Here is a 16,425-nt window from a genome sequence, read left to right as displayed (position 1 = left end):
GACACCCTGTAGATTATGCAGCCAGACTTTGTGGACACCCTGTAGATTATGCAGCCAGACTTTGTGGGCACCCTGTAGATTATGCAGCCAGACTTTGTGGGCACCCTGTAGATTATGCAGCCAGACTTTGTGGGCACCGTGTAGATTATGCAGCCAGACTTTGTGGACACCCTGTAGATTATGCAGCCAGACTTTGTGGACACCCTGTAGATTATGCAGCCAGACTTTGTGGACACCGTGTAGATTATGCAGCCAGACTTTGTGGGCACCGTGTAGATTATGCAGCCAGACTTTGTGGGCACCGTGTAGATTATGCAGCCAGACTTTGTGGGCACCGTGTAGATTATGCAGCCAGACTTTCTGGGCACCGTGTAGATTATGCAGCCAGACTTTGTGGACACCCTGTAGATTATGTAGCCAGACTTTGTTGGGCACCATGTAGATTATGCAGCCAGACTTTGTTGGGCACCGTGTAGATTATGCAGCCAGACTTTGTGGACACCCTGTAGATTATGCAGCCAGACTTTGTGGGCACCGTGTAGATTATGCAGCCAGACTTTCTGGGCACCGTGTAGATTATGCAGCCAGACTTTGTGGGCACCCTGTAGATTATGTAGCCAGACTTTGTTGGGCACCATGTAGATTATGCAGCCAGACTTTGTGGACACCCTGTAGATTATGCAGCCAGACTTTGTGGACACCCTGTAGATTATGCAGCCAGACTTTGTGGACACCCTGTAGATTATGCAGCCAGACTTTGTGGACACCCTGTATATAATTAAAAAACTCCAATGACCTTGTAACATCCGGTTTACGACTTCCAGTTGCACATGCGTACATGAACAAATAATCAACGCGACAATAAAACGTATTGTTTTACTGTGTACGTTTTCAGCGTCCCAATTGTTTTTTTTTTCGCGTTTAAATTATCCAAATGAACAATTGTTAATACTTTCTGCATCTTTTTTACATCATTCATTTCCGTATTACGTTTAAGTTATTTTAACACAATGTTCTTACAAATAAATTTACTTTAACCCCTTGATAACCATCGCCTTCATTTGTTTTTAATTTATTCTCCATTTTTTAATACACCTTTCATAAAAAACATTCATACATTTTCTTCTACATTACTAACATAAATAAATAACCCCAAAATATGTTTTTTTTAATTTGCGTTGCAAATAAATAATCAACGTGACAAAACATATTGCTTTATTGTGTACATTTTCAGCAACCCAATTGTTTTTTTTTCGCACTTAAATTAAAAGATATATCAAAATTTGGATTTAAGTATTATGGTATCTGTTCAGTGCACATTTACCTATAAGTATGGCAAACCACTTATAATTCAATGGCTGTAAGTTTGTTTTTTTTTTTTCAAAAATAAAGTTATAAACAGAATGACTCATAGAAATCTATCTATATTCTTTTTTCATTTTAATATACTTTCATAGAAATGTTTCTGTTATGTCACAAAAACTATTTTCTTTACGTCACAGGTGTCACACTCATACATTAATTCCATAGCTAATATAACATACTGACCCAACGGGTCACGGGTAGTCTAGTTTACATTATAAATATGCAAGAGAAATTTAGCCAAGTGTCATTGATTTTTAGTTGAGCTGTATTCTAATTTAAGCTGTACATTGGAGGAACGTTCAAGCGTCGATACTCACATCTTCATCCTCTGACCAATCATCATAATCCAGCATTTTCGCTGCCTCTGCAGACGATATCGATGATGAACTGGCGTACATCGGATTGATATCAATATCATCTGCAAGCATATCTGGAGAAAAAAAAAGGGCGAGAAGGAAGTTACCAAAAAAGAAACAATAATTAAAATAAAAAAAAAAACAATAAATAAAAAATTTCATATGATTTTAGAAAGTCGACTTTTGATCTTTTAGTCCTCACATTCCATGAACAGTGTTTCTGACAAAGAGGCAAGAATTGCTGTTTTCTTGGTCGGAATCTATTCCATAAAACCCTTGTTGGCTGTTTTTTTTAACCTTGAAGTAGTTTTTTGGTGTTTTTTTTTTAGCTCCTTACAGTAAGTAGCATCAGGCTTTGTCTGGAGCGATCCCCCCCCCCAAAAAAAATTGTTGGTTAAACATCTGTTTTACATGCTGCCTTTAATTGGACAGCTTTTAGAAATTGATTCCCAAACTAACCTTTGGTACAACTTTTTTTTTTTGACTCCTTTGGCATTGGTTCACCCGATTCCTTATAGGTTTGGTCGTTTTGTTTTATGGCATATCAACCCTTTTGGGGGTTATTTAATGCTGAATTCAGTTATTTTGGAAATAGTATTCATGTTGCATCCAGTTATTTTGTAGAAGGTTTTTATTCTTCAAGCTTTTTGTATCTTCAATCGTTAGTTTGTAGTGTTTGGTTTGGTTGTTTTATAGTGGATTTTATTGTTTTTGTTCCTTGCCCTGCAGAACATGAATGAGTCTTGCAATGGGAGAGGGAAAAAGGGTTACAGTATTAATGTTTGGTACATTTTAAGTTAGGAAACCAGCCAGGAAGTGGGGCAGATAGAAAGAAAAGAGGGAAATGGGGAGAAGGAAAAAAAAAGGGGGAAAAGGTGGGTCGTTGTTTTTGGTTTTAGTTTTACAGAGTATAAATTTTGCAAAAGGAAATAGAAAAACAAAAAGCATCAATGTTAGGTGCATTTCGTCTCAGGAAGCCAATATCTTCACACAGCCTGATCTGGCAGCACCAAGTCGGTAAAGAGATGTACAGTAAGTCAGAAAGCAAATAAGTAGAATGTTATAACAAGGGTCTTCGGAAGAGATAATGCTAGACGGGACGAGGGTAATTTAAAACTGACACATGAAGGTTGCCAACATCCATGGTAAGGAAAGTAACTGCATAGCTTTTGCTTCCCTTATTTTGTTCTTTACGTTGTTAGTCTACCACAGGAGTCACCAAACAGCAGTACACGGGCCAAATCCAGCCAGTGACATCGGTTCATTCGGCCCACTTGAATTTGCTTAATAAAACGTATGGAACACAAAACTTCAAGAGAAGATGGGGCGGGCGGGGGGAGAGAGAGAAGACGGGGCGGGGGGAAGAGAAGACGGGGGGGAGAGAGAGAAGACGGGGTGTGGGGGGGAGAGAGAAGGTGGGGGAGGGGGATGTCGGGGGAGGGGGATGTCGGGGGGGGAGAAGGTCGGGAGGGGGAGAAGGCCGGGAGGGGGAGAAGGCCGGGGGGTGGAGAGAAGGCCGGGGGGTGGAGAGAAGGCCGGGGGGTGGAGAGAAGGCCGGGGGGTGGAGAGAAGGCCGGGGGGTGGAGAGAAGGCCGGGGGGTGGAGAGAAGGCCGGGGGGTGGAGAGAAGGCCGGGGGGTGGAGAGAAGGCCGGGGGGTGGAGAGAAGGCCGGGGGGTGGAGAGAAGGCCGGGAGGAGAAGATGGGGGCGGGGGGGGGGGGAGAGGAGAAGATGGGGGCGGGGGGGGGGAGAGGAGAAGATGGGGGCGGGGGGGGAGAGAGGAGAAGATGGGGGCGGGGGGGAGAGAGGAGAAGATGGGGGCGGGGGGGAGAGGAGAAGATGGGGGCGGGGGGGAGAGGAGAAGATGAGGACGGGGGGAGAGGAGAAGATGGGGACGGGGGGAGAGGAGAAGATGGGGGCAGGGGAGATAGGGGGGAGATGGGGGGATTGGTGAGGGGGGATGGGTGAGGTGGGAGAGAAGATGGGTGTTGGAGGATCAAGGGTTCATACCTTTGCCAACCCTGGAAAGAGAAATGATACACGAGTTGACTTACCCTCACTTTCCGAGCAACTGTTGTTCACGTTGTAATCTTCAATTTTGCTGACCAATTCAGCCAGATCGGTGAAATTTGCCATCGTTGGCATTGGAGGCTACGAAGAAATAGAACAAGAAAAACATGAAAAGACAAGAAAAATTAAACATCCACAGAAGATAAATTATGCGCATATTCTCCAATTTATAATAAATGAGCTGTACCTATGCTTTGTTGCGGCTCAGTTTCGTTAAAGCAAGTATTAGAGTGATTTATATCCTATGCACACATACATGAATGTAATAACTTATAAATACAATATTAAAAATAGCATGGTAACATAAGTGCATAAGCACTAGTGTTGGGGCGATTAATTGGAATCCCAAATCGGAAAAATCGGAGCTTTTTGGGGTATCGGTATCAGAAAACTTTGAGCCTATTTTCCAATGCCAAAATCTATTCATTAAATTATCTTTTTTTAATTTTGATGGTTGATTGTTTTTGTTTTACGGCATATCAACCCTTTTCGGGTTATTTAATGCCGAATCCGGTGATTTTGAAGAAAATTTTTTTAACAGAATATATTTGTTTTTTGCAAGTCGGTTTCTATTTAACCCATAGTTGGGACCCTAACAGGTACTACCACTCCGGGTCAGAGTAGACCTGGGAGCAATGGCAATTAAAGGGTGGCTCCACACTCCCCAAAGCCTGCAAGCTGTTACCTCACCATCGGATATAGTTTAAGGTCATATCCAGGACCATTTAATTTTGATTTAAGAAACATCTTCCACTGCTTATAGTAATAATAAAATAATATTTATTGATTTAAACTTCCAGTAAGACTAAAATCTATTGATCATCCCATCACAAGTGTTTTTACATTTTAGAAAATATATGCACATTTAACGTGTTTTTACAGTAATCGGGACAAAATAACACCCCCGTCTTCTCTCTCTCTCGCCCACCCCCGTCTTTAATTTTATAGTTAAATATTTAGAGATTTATAAAGAATCGGAATCAGAATCAGTAATTGTATCAGAATTGGGAAGAATATTGGAATCGTCCCATCACTAATAATCACCATTTTTATTAATAACATCTATGAATTATTTAATGTAAAATAAAAATAATTTTACCCGATTTTTAGTTTAGTTCCCTTTTTTTTTAAATGACTACTGTTCGAATGTTAATGTTTTAGATTTATTTCTTCGAAACTCCGCGGATTAAGGACTATCCACTGACCTTGTGCTTCCTTTTTAAAATTAAATATGTTTTTAACTCTTTTTCAAGATGTCTTAACATGTTTTATTAATCATTTGTTCATATATATATATATATATATATATATATATATATGGCACAATCATGTTGACACACCAGTTCTCGCCAACGTTAACCGAAGTTAAGCAGCGTTGAGCCTGGCCAGTATCAGATGGGTGACCATTTATGAAGGCGAGGCGCTGTATGTATCGCGAGGTAAAAAACCAGGTTAAGAAACTGGTGTGGTCTATCCTTCTCTCGAGGGTAGATGGGACTCTCTAAAGCCATGGTAGGCACCCCATCTAGTGATGGCGTCATGATAAAAAATACCCTTGGATAGCCCTGATGAAGCATCGAGTATTCAGCTACCAACAAGATTTGAATTACACTACAAACTCGTGTAGTGAGTTCAATCTTGGCTACGGCCACGCTGGATGTTTGGATGGATATATACAAAATTAAAAAATTCAATGGTTTAAAAACCAAATCAATTGCAGAATCTTGTTCAATAAATAAACATATTTATTGAAATTAAATTCAATATTATATTTGGATTCATAACAGAATCTTGATCAGGAAATACAAGTTTTATTTTGTTTTCCTTTTTATTCACATACCATATTGGTGGTAATGCTTGGCATGTTTTCCTTTAGATGTTGGTGACGTGTAAAGTCTAAATGTCCGATATAGTAGAAAACGTGAGTCGAACGTGTATGTGTTAAGTAATAAGACATTAAAATTAAGCTTCAATCTATGTGCCCCCGCCCACCCGCATGCAAAACGTTCGTAAATAATTTTCCCCGATTCTCTATCTGTTTAGAATTTCTTTCTTAAAACTGCTGATGGAACATAATACTGTAGGACTGCTTTTCGGCTGACTACAACATTGCATTAATCAAAATAGACTGTAGTTAAATGGCTCAGCATCTGAAGAATAGAGTGGATGTGACAAATTCCACTCTAGTAAATGCTTCAATATTGCGGTTGGTCTTATTTAAGGCCGCATCCAACCATATCATATGTTACAACGGTCAGAATAGTCTAGTCTGATGGAACAACTGTTGGATGGATAGAGACATAACGATGCAGAGGTGGGCACACACATACACACATTCTAGATGAAGTTGATCTACGTTTTTGTGTCCCATAAAAAATGACCAAAATTGTCATTAAAACGAAACCAAAGAACTGTTTAAATTGCAAGGTTAGAAGTTATGTATTGCCCAACGCAAAATAGAAAATAATGTAATATCTTGATGCTTACAATTCCAAGAATGCTGATTTGTGACTATATCAGAAAAGAAGGTCGGAGGTTATATCAACCGAAGCGTAGTGAAAGTGACACTCAAGATGAGAACAGTAGTCCAAAGAATCCAAATAATACAATTTGCATTTATTTGGAAATATCAGAATATATTGATCAAGAGAACAGTTTTGGAAACGATGCGATAAAAAATATGTGTGCATGTACATCGAGTTACAACTCTGAAACTCCAAACGTAAACATCCACAAAATTCGTATTTTCTTGATCAGTGTTGCCCAGAATGAATATCTAAAATTATGTATTGTTGGATATAGAGACATGGCGATGCATCGATGGAAGCACATTCCAGATAGATTTTGATCTACATTCTTTTGTTCCATAAAAATGACCGGAATTGTAATTAAACAAGAACAAAAAACTGTTTACATTCTAGGGTCAGAATTATGAATTGTGCAATGTAAAATAGAAAAGAATGTAATGTTTACAATTCCAGAAATGTCGATTTGTGACTAACAAAATATCATACAAGTAAAGGTTTAGTTTTTAAAGGTTTAAAATTTTGAACGTACAGAGTTGTCTCCCTTTCTACATCTAAAATATCAGATAATCGTAAATCTTAATAGGTAAGAGGTAAGAAAATAAATAATTTGTGATCCTTAATTTAAATGAAGAATGAAAATGGACTAGGTATAAAGTAATGTTAAACTTTCTTTCCTTATTGAATAAGTTTTAAACAAAAACTTTTCTTAAATCACATAAATAGGTTAGCCGATATTTTTGTAAATAAACAAAGCAAATTCCAGATACGAAACTAACATAGAATCGTAACAACTTAACATAGTTTATTAGTCCGGATTAATAAAAAATAATTTAAATTCAATAAAGAAATTTAATTTAAGAAATCAATGAATAGTATTAATGAAACATTAAATGGACATAGTTAATTAGTCGTAACTTCGTATATTTTGTTCAAATTTTTTTTTTTTAATAGAGATACATAAATAGGTAAATATATTAATCCTTTAAAAAATACTTTGCAAGGATATAGGTAAAATACTTTTGCTGGTTTTCTTTTCCTCCTAAGGTAAATGTTTTCCATAATGTTTTATTGTTAAAGTGTTTTTTATTCAATAAGTCTGAAGAAATACTGTTCTTGTGAAAAATTTCAAACGACATGTTTGAATTTGTCCGAATAGTCTTAAAACAATTGTAACTAACGATGAAATACACAATTTGTTGCTATCAACCCATTCTTTGATGTCTTGGTTTTTGTTAAAACAATATGAAGGCTCAATTATGAAATATGGTAATTTTGTACCTATTTACTATGCCTCCCCACGGGACAGAGTTAGACACCTAGACACCAGGGTCGTTTTTTAACGTGGAGAAAAGGTATTTATATAAATAAAAATTGTCTCAGTCGTGAAGGATTTCTCCTCCACTGAAAGAGAACAAGAAATGGAAGTGCAGCATCTGAAGAACAGATACCACACTTTGATCTTGACCAAAAGGCCAAGAATTACAGTTTTGTAGCTTACAGTTTAAGTCATCTCTTTTTGTCTTAAAATTTATTGGTATATGAACGATTACTGAATTTTCAATTATATAAACTCAGTAAAATTTGGAATACTACAAATAAGACACATATATATATATATATGTATATTCACTAATGCAACATATCAGACATTGTCCAAGGCATCACTCAAGTCTACATCGGAGCATGCCTCAGTTATGGAGCCATTTGTGAGGACGTGCACGCTAGTTTGCATGTTGGCACCGCAGGGACATCGAGTGTCCTTTACATAGCCGCAGGTTGTTTAGTGTTTCAGCAACCTTCGCTCAGGCCCAGTTTAGTATTAGCTAATGATGTATTTTAAGGTCATATCCAAGATTTGAGAATCTGAAACTATATCCATAACAAAAGGAGTTGTGTAGTGAGATTTTTGTTGACATTACATTTAAATTTTTGCATGCTGGTACAGTCAAGGCAGGGTATTCTAAAGACTAGCAGCTTAAAGAAAAAAGCTATTAGAGTATGAAGCTTTATAAAATAAAAGCTTTCTTTTTTTTTTCTTTTTTTAAATTAATTTTGTGCCTTTAAAACCGTCCTTTACACTTGTGCAGGTTGTTCCATGTTTTGGCAGCCTTTGCTCTAGGCCCAGCTGAGTGTTATCCACTCTTTTCAGGGAAGTTTGGAGCCTGCTGGGAGGCCTTCTTTCCGCGCCGAAAAATCCTCGTTGTCTTTCACAGAGTCATTCCACCAACGAAGGCGGACGGACACTTGTGTTGTTTGTCCAATGCTGGTGACAGTGGCAAAGCTCTTGCGGGATTGTAGTTGCTGCGGCACCTCTTGATGTCCAAATAGGGAACATAGCTGGCCTTCTCGTGGCCTCCCTGTTAATCTTTCGAGAGGCAGATTGCTACTTACTCTATACCCATTTCAGCAAAAAACGAGCTGAGCATGCAGGATCCCCCCCCTACCACGAGTGAAAAAAATTTACTTTAACCGTGAGTGCTTGTGCAAAATTTTTTTTTAAATCCAAGGCGTAGTTATTGAAAAAAGTGCAAGCAAATGAACAGATGAACGATTTGGGTTCAATTTTACCTCTATAATGGAGGAGGGGGGGGGGGTCAACGAAAATATATTCACCATGACTGTTTGTGCAAACTTTTTAAAATCCAAGGCGTGGTTATCAGAAAAGTGAAAAAAAAAAAAAAAAAAAAAAAGAAACGATTTTGAAGCAATTTTACCCCCCCCCCCCCAAAAAAAAAAAAAATTTAGAATAGTGCGAGCGAGCCAGCCAGTCAAAACATGTAGAGCCGTGTAAGAAAAGAAAAAGACGGGAACCGATACTTACAAATAACGGTGAATGTTTCTTCTTGCATGGCCTTTCTTCCGTCTTCTCAACGAATAACTCCTTGAGTAGCCCCCCTTTGATCCAACCGCTGAATAAGGTTTTCGCGTGATGGTATCCAACTTCCTACAAACAAAAATCCAAGAATGGATATCCATTAATTTTGGCTTTCGAAATAAACATAGGAATTGAAATTTAGGTTACTCTCCATTAAAACGGAATTCGAAATATATAACTTCAAGTAAAACCAATGGAATCTATTTAATCGTCATGTCACAGTAATGAACATATCCAAAAATTAGGAAAAACGATCAGGTAGAAAATTATTAATGAAAACAATTTTCAAAAACAATTAGCGAAAATGAAGTTTTACTAAATTGGCCAAAAGTTTTCAGAAAATAATTATCTCTCTGTATTGACTCCGTTTTTTTTTTTTTTTTTTTTTTTTTTTTTACGAAACTTCATTTTCGCTAATTGTTTTCAAAAACTATTTCCTGTTAATAACTAGCCTGGGTGCCCGGGTATTTGGAGGTGTTTGTTGAGTAAAATAAAAATTAAAAAAAAAAATAAAAATAAAAAAAAAATTTTTTTAAATTTAAAAAATAAATAAATAAAAAAATAAAAATTAAAATTAAAAAAAAAAAAGAAAAAAAGTTTTAGTAGGTTGGCAGGTTCAAACCCGTACCATGAAGGAGCAAGAGAATGAATGTTAAAAAAAAAAAAAAAAAAAGTGACGTCTTTGTCGTTACCTCCACCACCAAAATTAATATTTTTAGCCAATTTTTTTTATATTTGCTGTCCGAAGGGTCAAGCTTCAAAATAATACCGCCCTTGTGAAAATCTGTCACCTCTGTCGAAAGTTTTAGGCAGACATACAAACATAAATACATACGATTGATATGTAGTTTGCTTGAAGCATTGTGTGGGATAGGTATGTAAAAGAGATTTAGAAGGCTGTCACAATGCGAGGAATGAATTATAGTCGCTGTTGGTAAGAGGAGACGAGAACAAGTGGCGATTTACAAATCAATAAGTATATATATATATATATATATATATTTTATTATTTTTATTTTTTATATATATATTTATTCAGTTGTATGGTAAAATGTCTTACTTGTATTCATGCGACGTATTCCATTATTAATTTCGGAAAAATTTTCCCTTTTCAAATGGTGTGCGTAACAGGTTGATTCGAAGCATGCTGGATGAAGGGCCAGAAGTTGTGTAGCTATGTGAAGCCTCGGGGCAAATGTGAGTAGGGGATTTATGTATGTATACATACATTTAAACAGACAGGTGAGATTTATATTCTAGATGAAAACAATTTTCGAAGACAAATAGCGAAAATGAAGTTTTACCAAATTGGCCAAAGACTTTCGGTTTTCAGAAAATAATTAACCTCTCTTTCTGTATCAACTCAAACTCTCCAGTTTTTTTTTTTTTTTTTTTTTTCTTTTACAAAACTCAATTTTTGCTCAATTGTTTTCAAAAGTTATTTTTTTATTAATAATTAATGTTATACCTTATTTTGTTTTCGTAATTTTTGGATATGTTAATTACTGTGACATTACAATTAAAAAGATAAAAAAAAAGCACAAAAAAATTAATATTAAAATTAAAAGACGTACAGAGATTGAAAGAAAACATATTTACATAAACCTTTTTTTTTTAATTCACTCCAAATTACACACAAGATGAGATTGGCTGCTGGGAAATCGGTTTGGTTGGTTTACTTTTTTTGTTTTATGGCATATCAACCATTTTCAGATTATTTAATGCCGAATCCAGTAATTTTGGAAAAAAGGTTATTTTTATGCTTCAAGTTCTCCAAATATCTTTTCATGGAGTTTGGTTTGATTATTTTGTATAAAAAAAAAAAAAAAAAAAAAAAAAAAAATCGTTATTGTTTTTTGACTTTGCAGAACATGATTGAGTTTTGAAAAGGAAAAAAACAGTAACATCAATTTTTGGTCAGGAAGCCAGTCTCTTCAGACAGCCTGATCTTGTAGCCTAACAGGAGTATATATATATATATATATATATATATATATATATATATATATATATATATAAAAATAGAAATAATTTATTTATTACAGACTATTATCCTCACGATGTTTCGGCAAACTATTCCTCTGGACATCGTCAGGTGGTAACCGCGACGAGATAGGAACTCCAAATCTCCTAACTGCATTCTCAGCAATTACTGCCTTCCATAATTGTTGTCGTCTCACCACGTTTTTGACCAATACAGATTCAACGTCTATCCCCTGCGCCACGGGCCCTGAAAGGTTTTCCTCTGGCCTTTGTCAGGTGGTAACCGCAATGGGATAGGAACTCCGAATCTCCTAACTGCATTCTCAGTTTTATCCATAAAACTCCATAGTTGTCATCCATAGTTGTTGTCCACAATAAAAATAAAACTCATCCAGTACATCATATAACTTTTAAAAATAATTAAAATAAATAAAACTCGTTATAATAATAAATAATAATAAATAATAATTAAAATAAAACTCATAATAATAAATAAAATAAATAAAACTCATAATAATAAATAAATAATAATAATAATTAAAATAAAACTCATTATAATAATAAATAATAATAAATAAAATAAATAAAACTCATTATAATAATAAATAATAAATAAATAATAATTAAAATAAATAAAACTCATAATAATAAATAATTAAAATAAATAAAACTCATAATAATAAATAATAATAAAATTAATAAAACTCATAATAAATAAAATAAATAAAACTAATAATAAAAAAATAATAATAATAATTAAAATAACTCATTATAATAAATAATAATAAATAATAATTAAAATAAAACTCATAATAATAAATAAAATAAATAAAACTCATAATAAATAAATAATAATAATTAAAATAACTCATAATAATAAATAAATAATAATAATAATTAAAATAAAACTCATTATAATAATAAATAATAAATAAAATAAATAAAACTCATAATAATAAATAAATAATAATAATAATTAAAATAAAACTCATAATAAATAATAATAAATAATAATTAAAATAAAACTCATTATAATAATAAATAATAATTAAAATAAATAAAACTCATCATAATAAATAATTAAAATAAATAAAACTCATTATAATAATAAATAATAATAAAATTAATAAAACTCATAATAATAAATAATAATAAATAATTAAAATAAATAAAACTCATTATAATAATAAATAATAATAATTAAAATAAATAAAACTCATCCAGTACTCATGTAACTTTTTTAAACAAATATAAAAACAGAAATTTTATTCAGTCTTTATTTTAACTTTTATAACAAAATTATAACCTTTTAAATAAAAATATATTTCTGCACGTTTTTTTTTTTTTTTTTTTTTAAATCAAATAGGTGTTGGTATTTTTTTTTTTTTTTTTTTTTTTTTTTTTTTTTTACACATAAAACATGAAACTATAACTTATAAAAAATATTTATCAACTATTTTTTTTTCAATGAGATTTTGTTTTAATATATTTATGAACTGTTTCTTTGATTAAAAAAATAAAAAAAAAACAGTTCATAAATATTTTTATAAGTTTTTTCACAGTTCTTATTTTGATATAAAAAAAAAAAAAATAAATAAAAGTACCAACACTATGTTTAATGCAAAAAAAAAAAAAAAACATTCATAAACATATTTTAATTATAAAGTTTATAATAAAAGTTCGAATAAACACTGAATAAAATTTCTATTTTTATATTTGCTTAGAAAAAAATTAAAAATAAAAAACAAAAAAAAAAAAAAACAACAAAGACAAAAAAGACAAAAATAAAAAAGCTACATTATATACAGTGTTAATCATCCGACCTTAAAATTTGTCACACCTCAATTCCGTCCATATTCCTGAGCTCAACAGAAACATTTACGAATTCAACAACATACACCTGAAGAAGGTCGGAGATTACATCAACCAAAACGTTGTGAAAAATCACATTCAAAATAACAGTAGTCCAATGATTCCAGAAATACCAACTCGAAAAGAAAAAAAAAATAAATAAATAAATTTCATGACTGAAACAAATATATTATTTTGGAATACTTACATAGATCTCCTCAAAGCTTCCGAACTGCAGTGTCTTATACTTGTCAATTGGCGGTCGCACATATTCACAATAATCCGAGTTTTTCACCACTTCAAGTTGCTGAACGCAGGAGACATACGCCAACCGAGACTGAATTTCATTCATGTCTGGTACCTAATCGATGAAAGAAGAAAAAAGATTAGATTTAAAACGAGTCAAGCAGGTGGGGTCCCCTTCCATGAGTGAAAAATTTACTTTTATCATGACTTATGTTTGTGCAAAATTTCAGAAAATTCCAAGGCGTAGTTATTGAGAAAAGTGCAAACAAATGGATCGATGGACAGAAAATCCATTCTGATAAAAATTTACTTTTATCATGACTAATGTTTGTCCAAATTTAAAAAAAAAAAAAAAAATCAAATCAAGGAGTGATTATTTCCTAGATCTATTTTTTTACAAAGAAAAAGAAATTTGTAGACACTTAACAATTGGATACTTTCTATTTTTTTTCAATGGCAGATGTCAAGGAAAGAAAGAGAGATAACTCGGTTTGTCATACAGAATTAGTCGCACAACTCTTCCACATTCAAAACATACAATAAAACTCAATCTGATAAATTCTATTTTTAACTTGTAATTATTTTTCTATTGGACAATTTTTTTGTAAATTTTGTACTTTATACTAATTTCGACCTGACACGTAAATTGTATTATATTGTACAATATAATACTGCTGATCCATCTTTAGCGTTAAATAGAGTTAAAATATTTTTTTTCAAATGTAATATGGGCATCATGAAATTTGACTTATTTCGAAATATCAGGTTTTAACTATTTTTAGAAACATAAAATATTACATTAATAATAAAGATTATATATATATATATATATAGTGTTATAATGGAATAATTCCAGGAGGAAATCCGGGTATGAGAGCTCAATGTGGTAAACAGAGCAATAACATAAAAATATAACACGGAAATTACATAATTGTCGATGCAATAATTTATTTCAACCTTATGGTATTTACAAGCATCTAAACTAGACAATTACATTTTTGATACTGAAATAAAAATGTAACACACACACAACAAATAAAAAAGTGACATGACTGGAAATCAAAACCGTGTAATTTCAAGGAAAGAAAGGGAGATAACTCAGTCTGTTATACAGAAATCAAAATTAAATTTTTAAGGAAAGCAAGGAAGATAACTTGTCATACAAAAATCAAAACCAAAACGGTGTAATTTCAAGAAAAGAAAGGGAGATAACTCAGTCTGTCATACAGAAATCAAAATTAAAACCATGTAATTTCAAAGAAAGCAAGGGGCATTATTCAGAAATTAAAAACAACTCTTTCGCATTATAAGATAAAATAAAACGCCATTGTTCAAGAAATTCTATTCGTAATTATTTTTTTCTACTGGATTACTTTTTGTATTTTTTTTTTTTTTAATTTATACTAATTTCAACATACCATAAGTATGATCAATTTAAAGAATTAAAAACAGTTCTATTTTGTCTTCCTTATAAATAGAGCTTTAAAAATTACCTTAAAATAATTATAGCATTGGTAGTATGTATTTACAACATGTTTTAAAACATTAATTCAAACATAAAAAATGAAAATAAAAATTATTAATTGCGTTGGAAATTATTTTTCTTAAACGCTATTTGATTGATTGATTGATTGATTGATTGATTGGTTTTACGGCATATCAACCTATGTGGTCATTTAATGCCGGAGTCGTTTTTTTTTTTTTTAAACTATTTTTTATTGGGGGGGGGGGCCTTTTTTAGCCTTTCCTCCCTTTTTTTTATAAAATCGAACTAAGAAATTAAATGTTGTATTTATACATGGATGTGTATATTTGGGTGACTTTAAATTTCCTTAAATTTTCTTATATAAATTTGCTTTCCTTAGGTATGCTAGAATATTTGTTGAGTTGACCTTTTCAAAAAGGTCCTCCATATTGCTTTCTGTATAATATAGTTAAACGCTATTTGATGCCTCCGTTCAGTCTCAGAAGACAAAGAATACCCCCTGTAGGGGCAGTAGCACATGTAATTGTGAGGCAAGGGTTGCGCAATCTCCAACCACACCTCTCCTGAATCGACACTGTTTTAGTCCAGTGGCAAGGAGAAGAGCTAGACAACTGGAAACAATGCCGAGATAAGCAGAGTGTACATATAGCACCTGGAAGTCCCAAGTAGTCACCCATTTTGTACTGACCAGGTCCAACATTGCTTAACTTCAGTGATCCAGTGGGAACCGGTGGGTCAACATGATTATGACATATTAAATTCCATATTGGCATTAAAAAAAAAAAACAATGTTAAATCTCTATATAAATAAAAATGAACTCATTTTTTCCCCGTCTGATTTTGACATTAATAGGATTAAAAATTAAGATATTTCATGCAAATATAATATGCACAAACGGCAGAACAATATTTGAGGTGTGTTATAGGCTTATTATTTCTCAAATTCCTCGATAATCTTAGATTTCTATACTTTTTCTGCTGAGAAGTCACGGCCAAAATCGGTTAAGATCAATGGAAGTGGTAAAATATTTTCTCTCTAATAAATTCCTCCTCCCCCTGCCACCACTTAACACCGTTTGGGGATCGTTCACAAGGAACAGTTGAGAAGAGAACACCGGTTTGGCTCCGTAGTTCTTTCATGTGAAGTTATTTAAAATCACTAAACTAAGCTGCAGTGCTCTGTGGCGTAGTGGTTAGCGTGCTGGACAATTCACATTATATTTTCACGTTCGCGCCGATCTACCGTAGTCTTTTTTTTTTTTTTTTCCTAAACAACTGGAATGGACTTTTCTTGGTGGCCGAACTGTTAACGTTGCAGATGTTTTTTTTTTTGTTTTTTTTTTCACACTTTATTTTCCTACTTTTACTCATGACTCCGGGTTTGATCCTTCCTACTTACCTACCATAACATTTTTTAAAACTCCCCCCCCCCCCGTCCCGGAAACAAACACTCGGGCAACGCCGGGTACCCCCGCTAGTATATAATAAATACACACACACATTCCTGGCGAGGCATAGATGCCTATACGAAAAGTAAAAACCACAGACACTTTGAGAAAAAAAAAAAAAAAAATGCTTGGACCATACATCCATACCTTCAATGTATACAGAAAAATAATACGAAAAATTGTAAAAATAAAAAAAGCTTTCTGTTGTTTTTGATGTT

At 33.2% G+C, this 16,425-nt stretch overlaps 1 protein-coding gene across 1 annotated transcript in view; it reads right to left on the bottom strand.

The window, feature by feature from the left end:
- Window positions 1-16,425, bottom strand: part of LOC145268685 (patatin-like phospholipase domain-containing protein 6) — a gene marked incomplete in the record, with an annotated part of 200,392 nt that overhangs the window by 3,718 nt on the left and 180,249 nt on the right. Inside the window, 4 exon segments of the mRNA XM_080124191.1 lie at window positions 1,683-1,795; window positions 3,775-3,871; window positions 9,140-9,262; window positions 13,236-13,388. Of these exon segments, the coding sequence (XP_079980317.1) occupies window positions 1,683-1,795; window positions 3,775-3,871; window positions 9,140-9,262; window positions 13,236-13,388 (486 nt within the window).

The sequence above is a fragment of the Euprymna scolopes genome, chromosome 44 (assembly GCF_053919585.1).
Source record: "Euprymna scolopes isolate OS-2025 chromosome 44, ASM5391958v1, whole genome shotgun sequence".
In the NCBI taxonomy this organism is placed as follows: domain Eukaryota; kingdom Metazoa; phylum Mollusca; class Cephalopoda; order Sepiida; family Sepiolidae; genus Euprymna; species Euprymna scolopes.
This window is presented reverse-complemented; position numbering and strand designations above follow the sequence as displayed.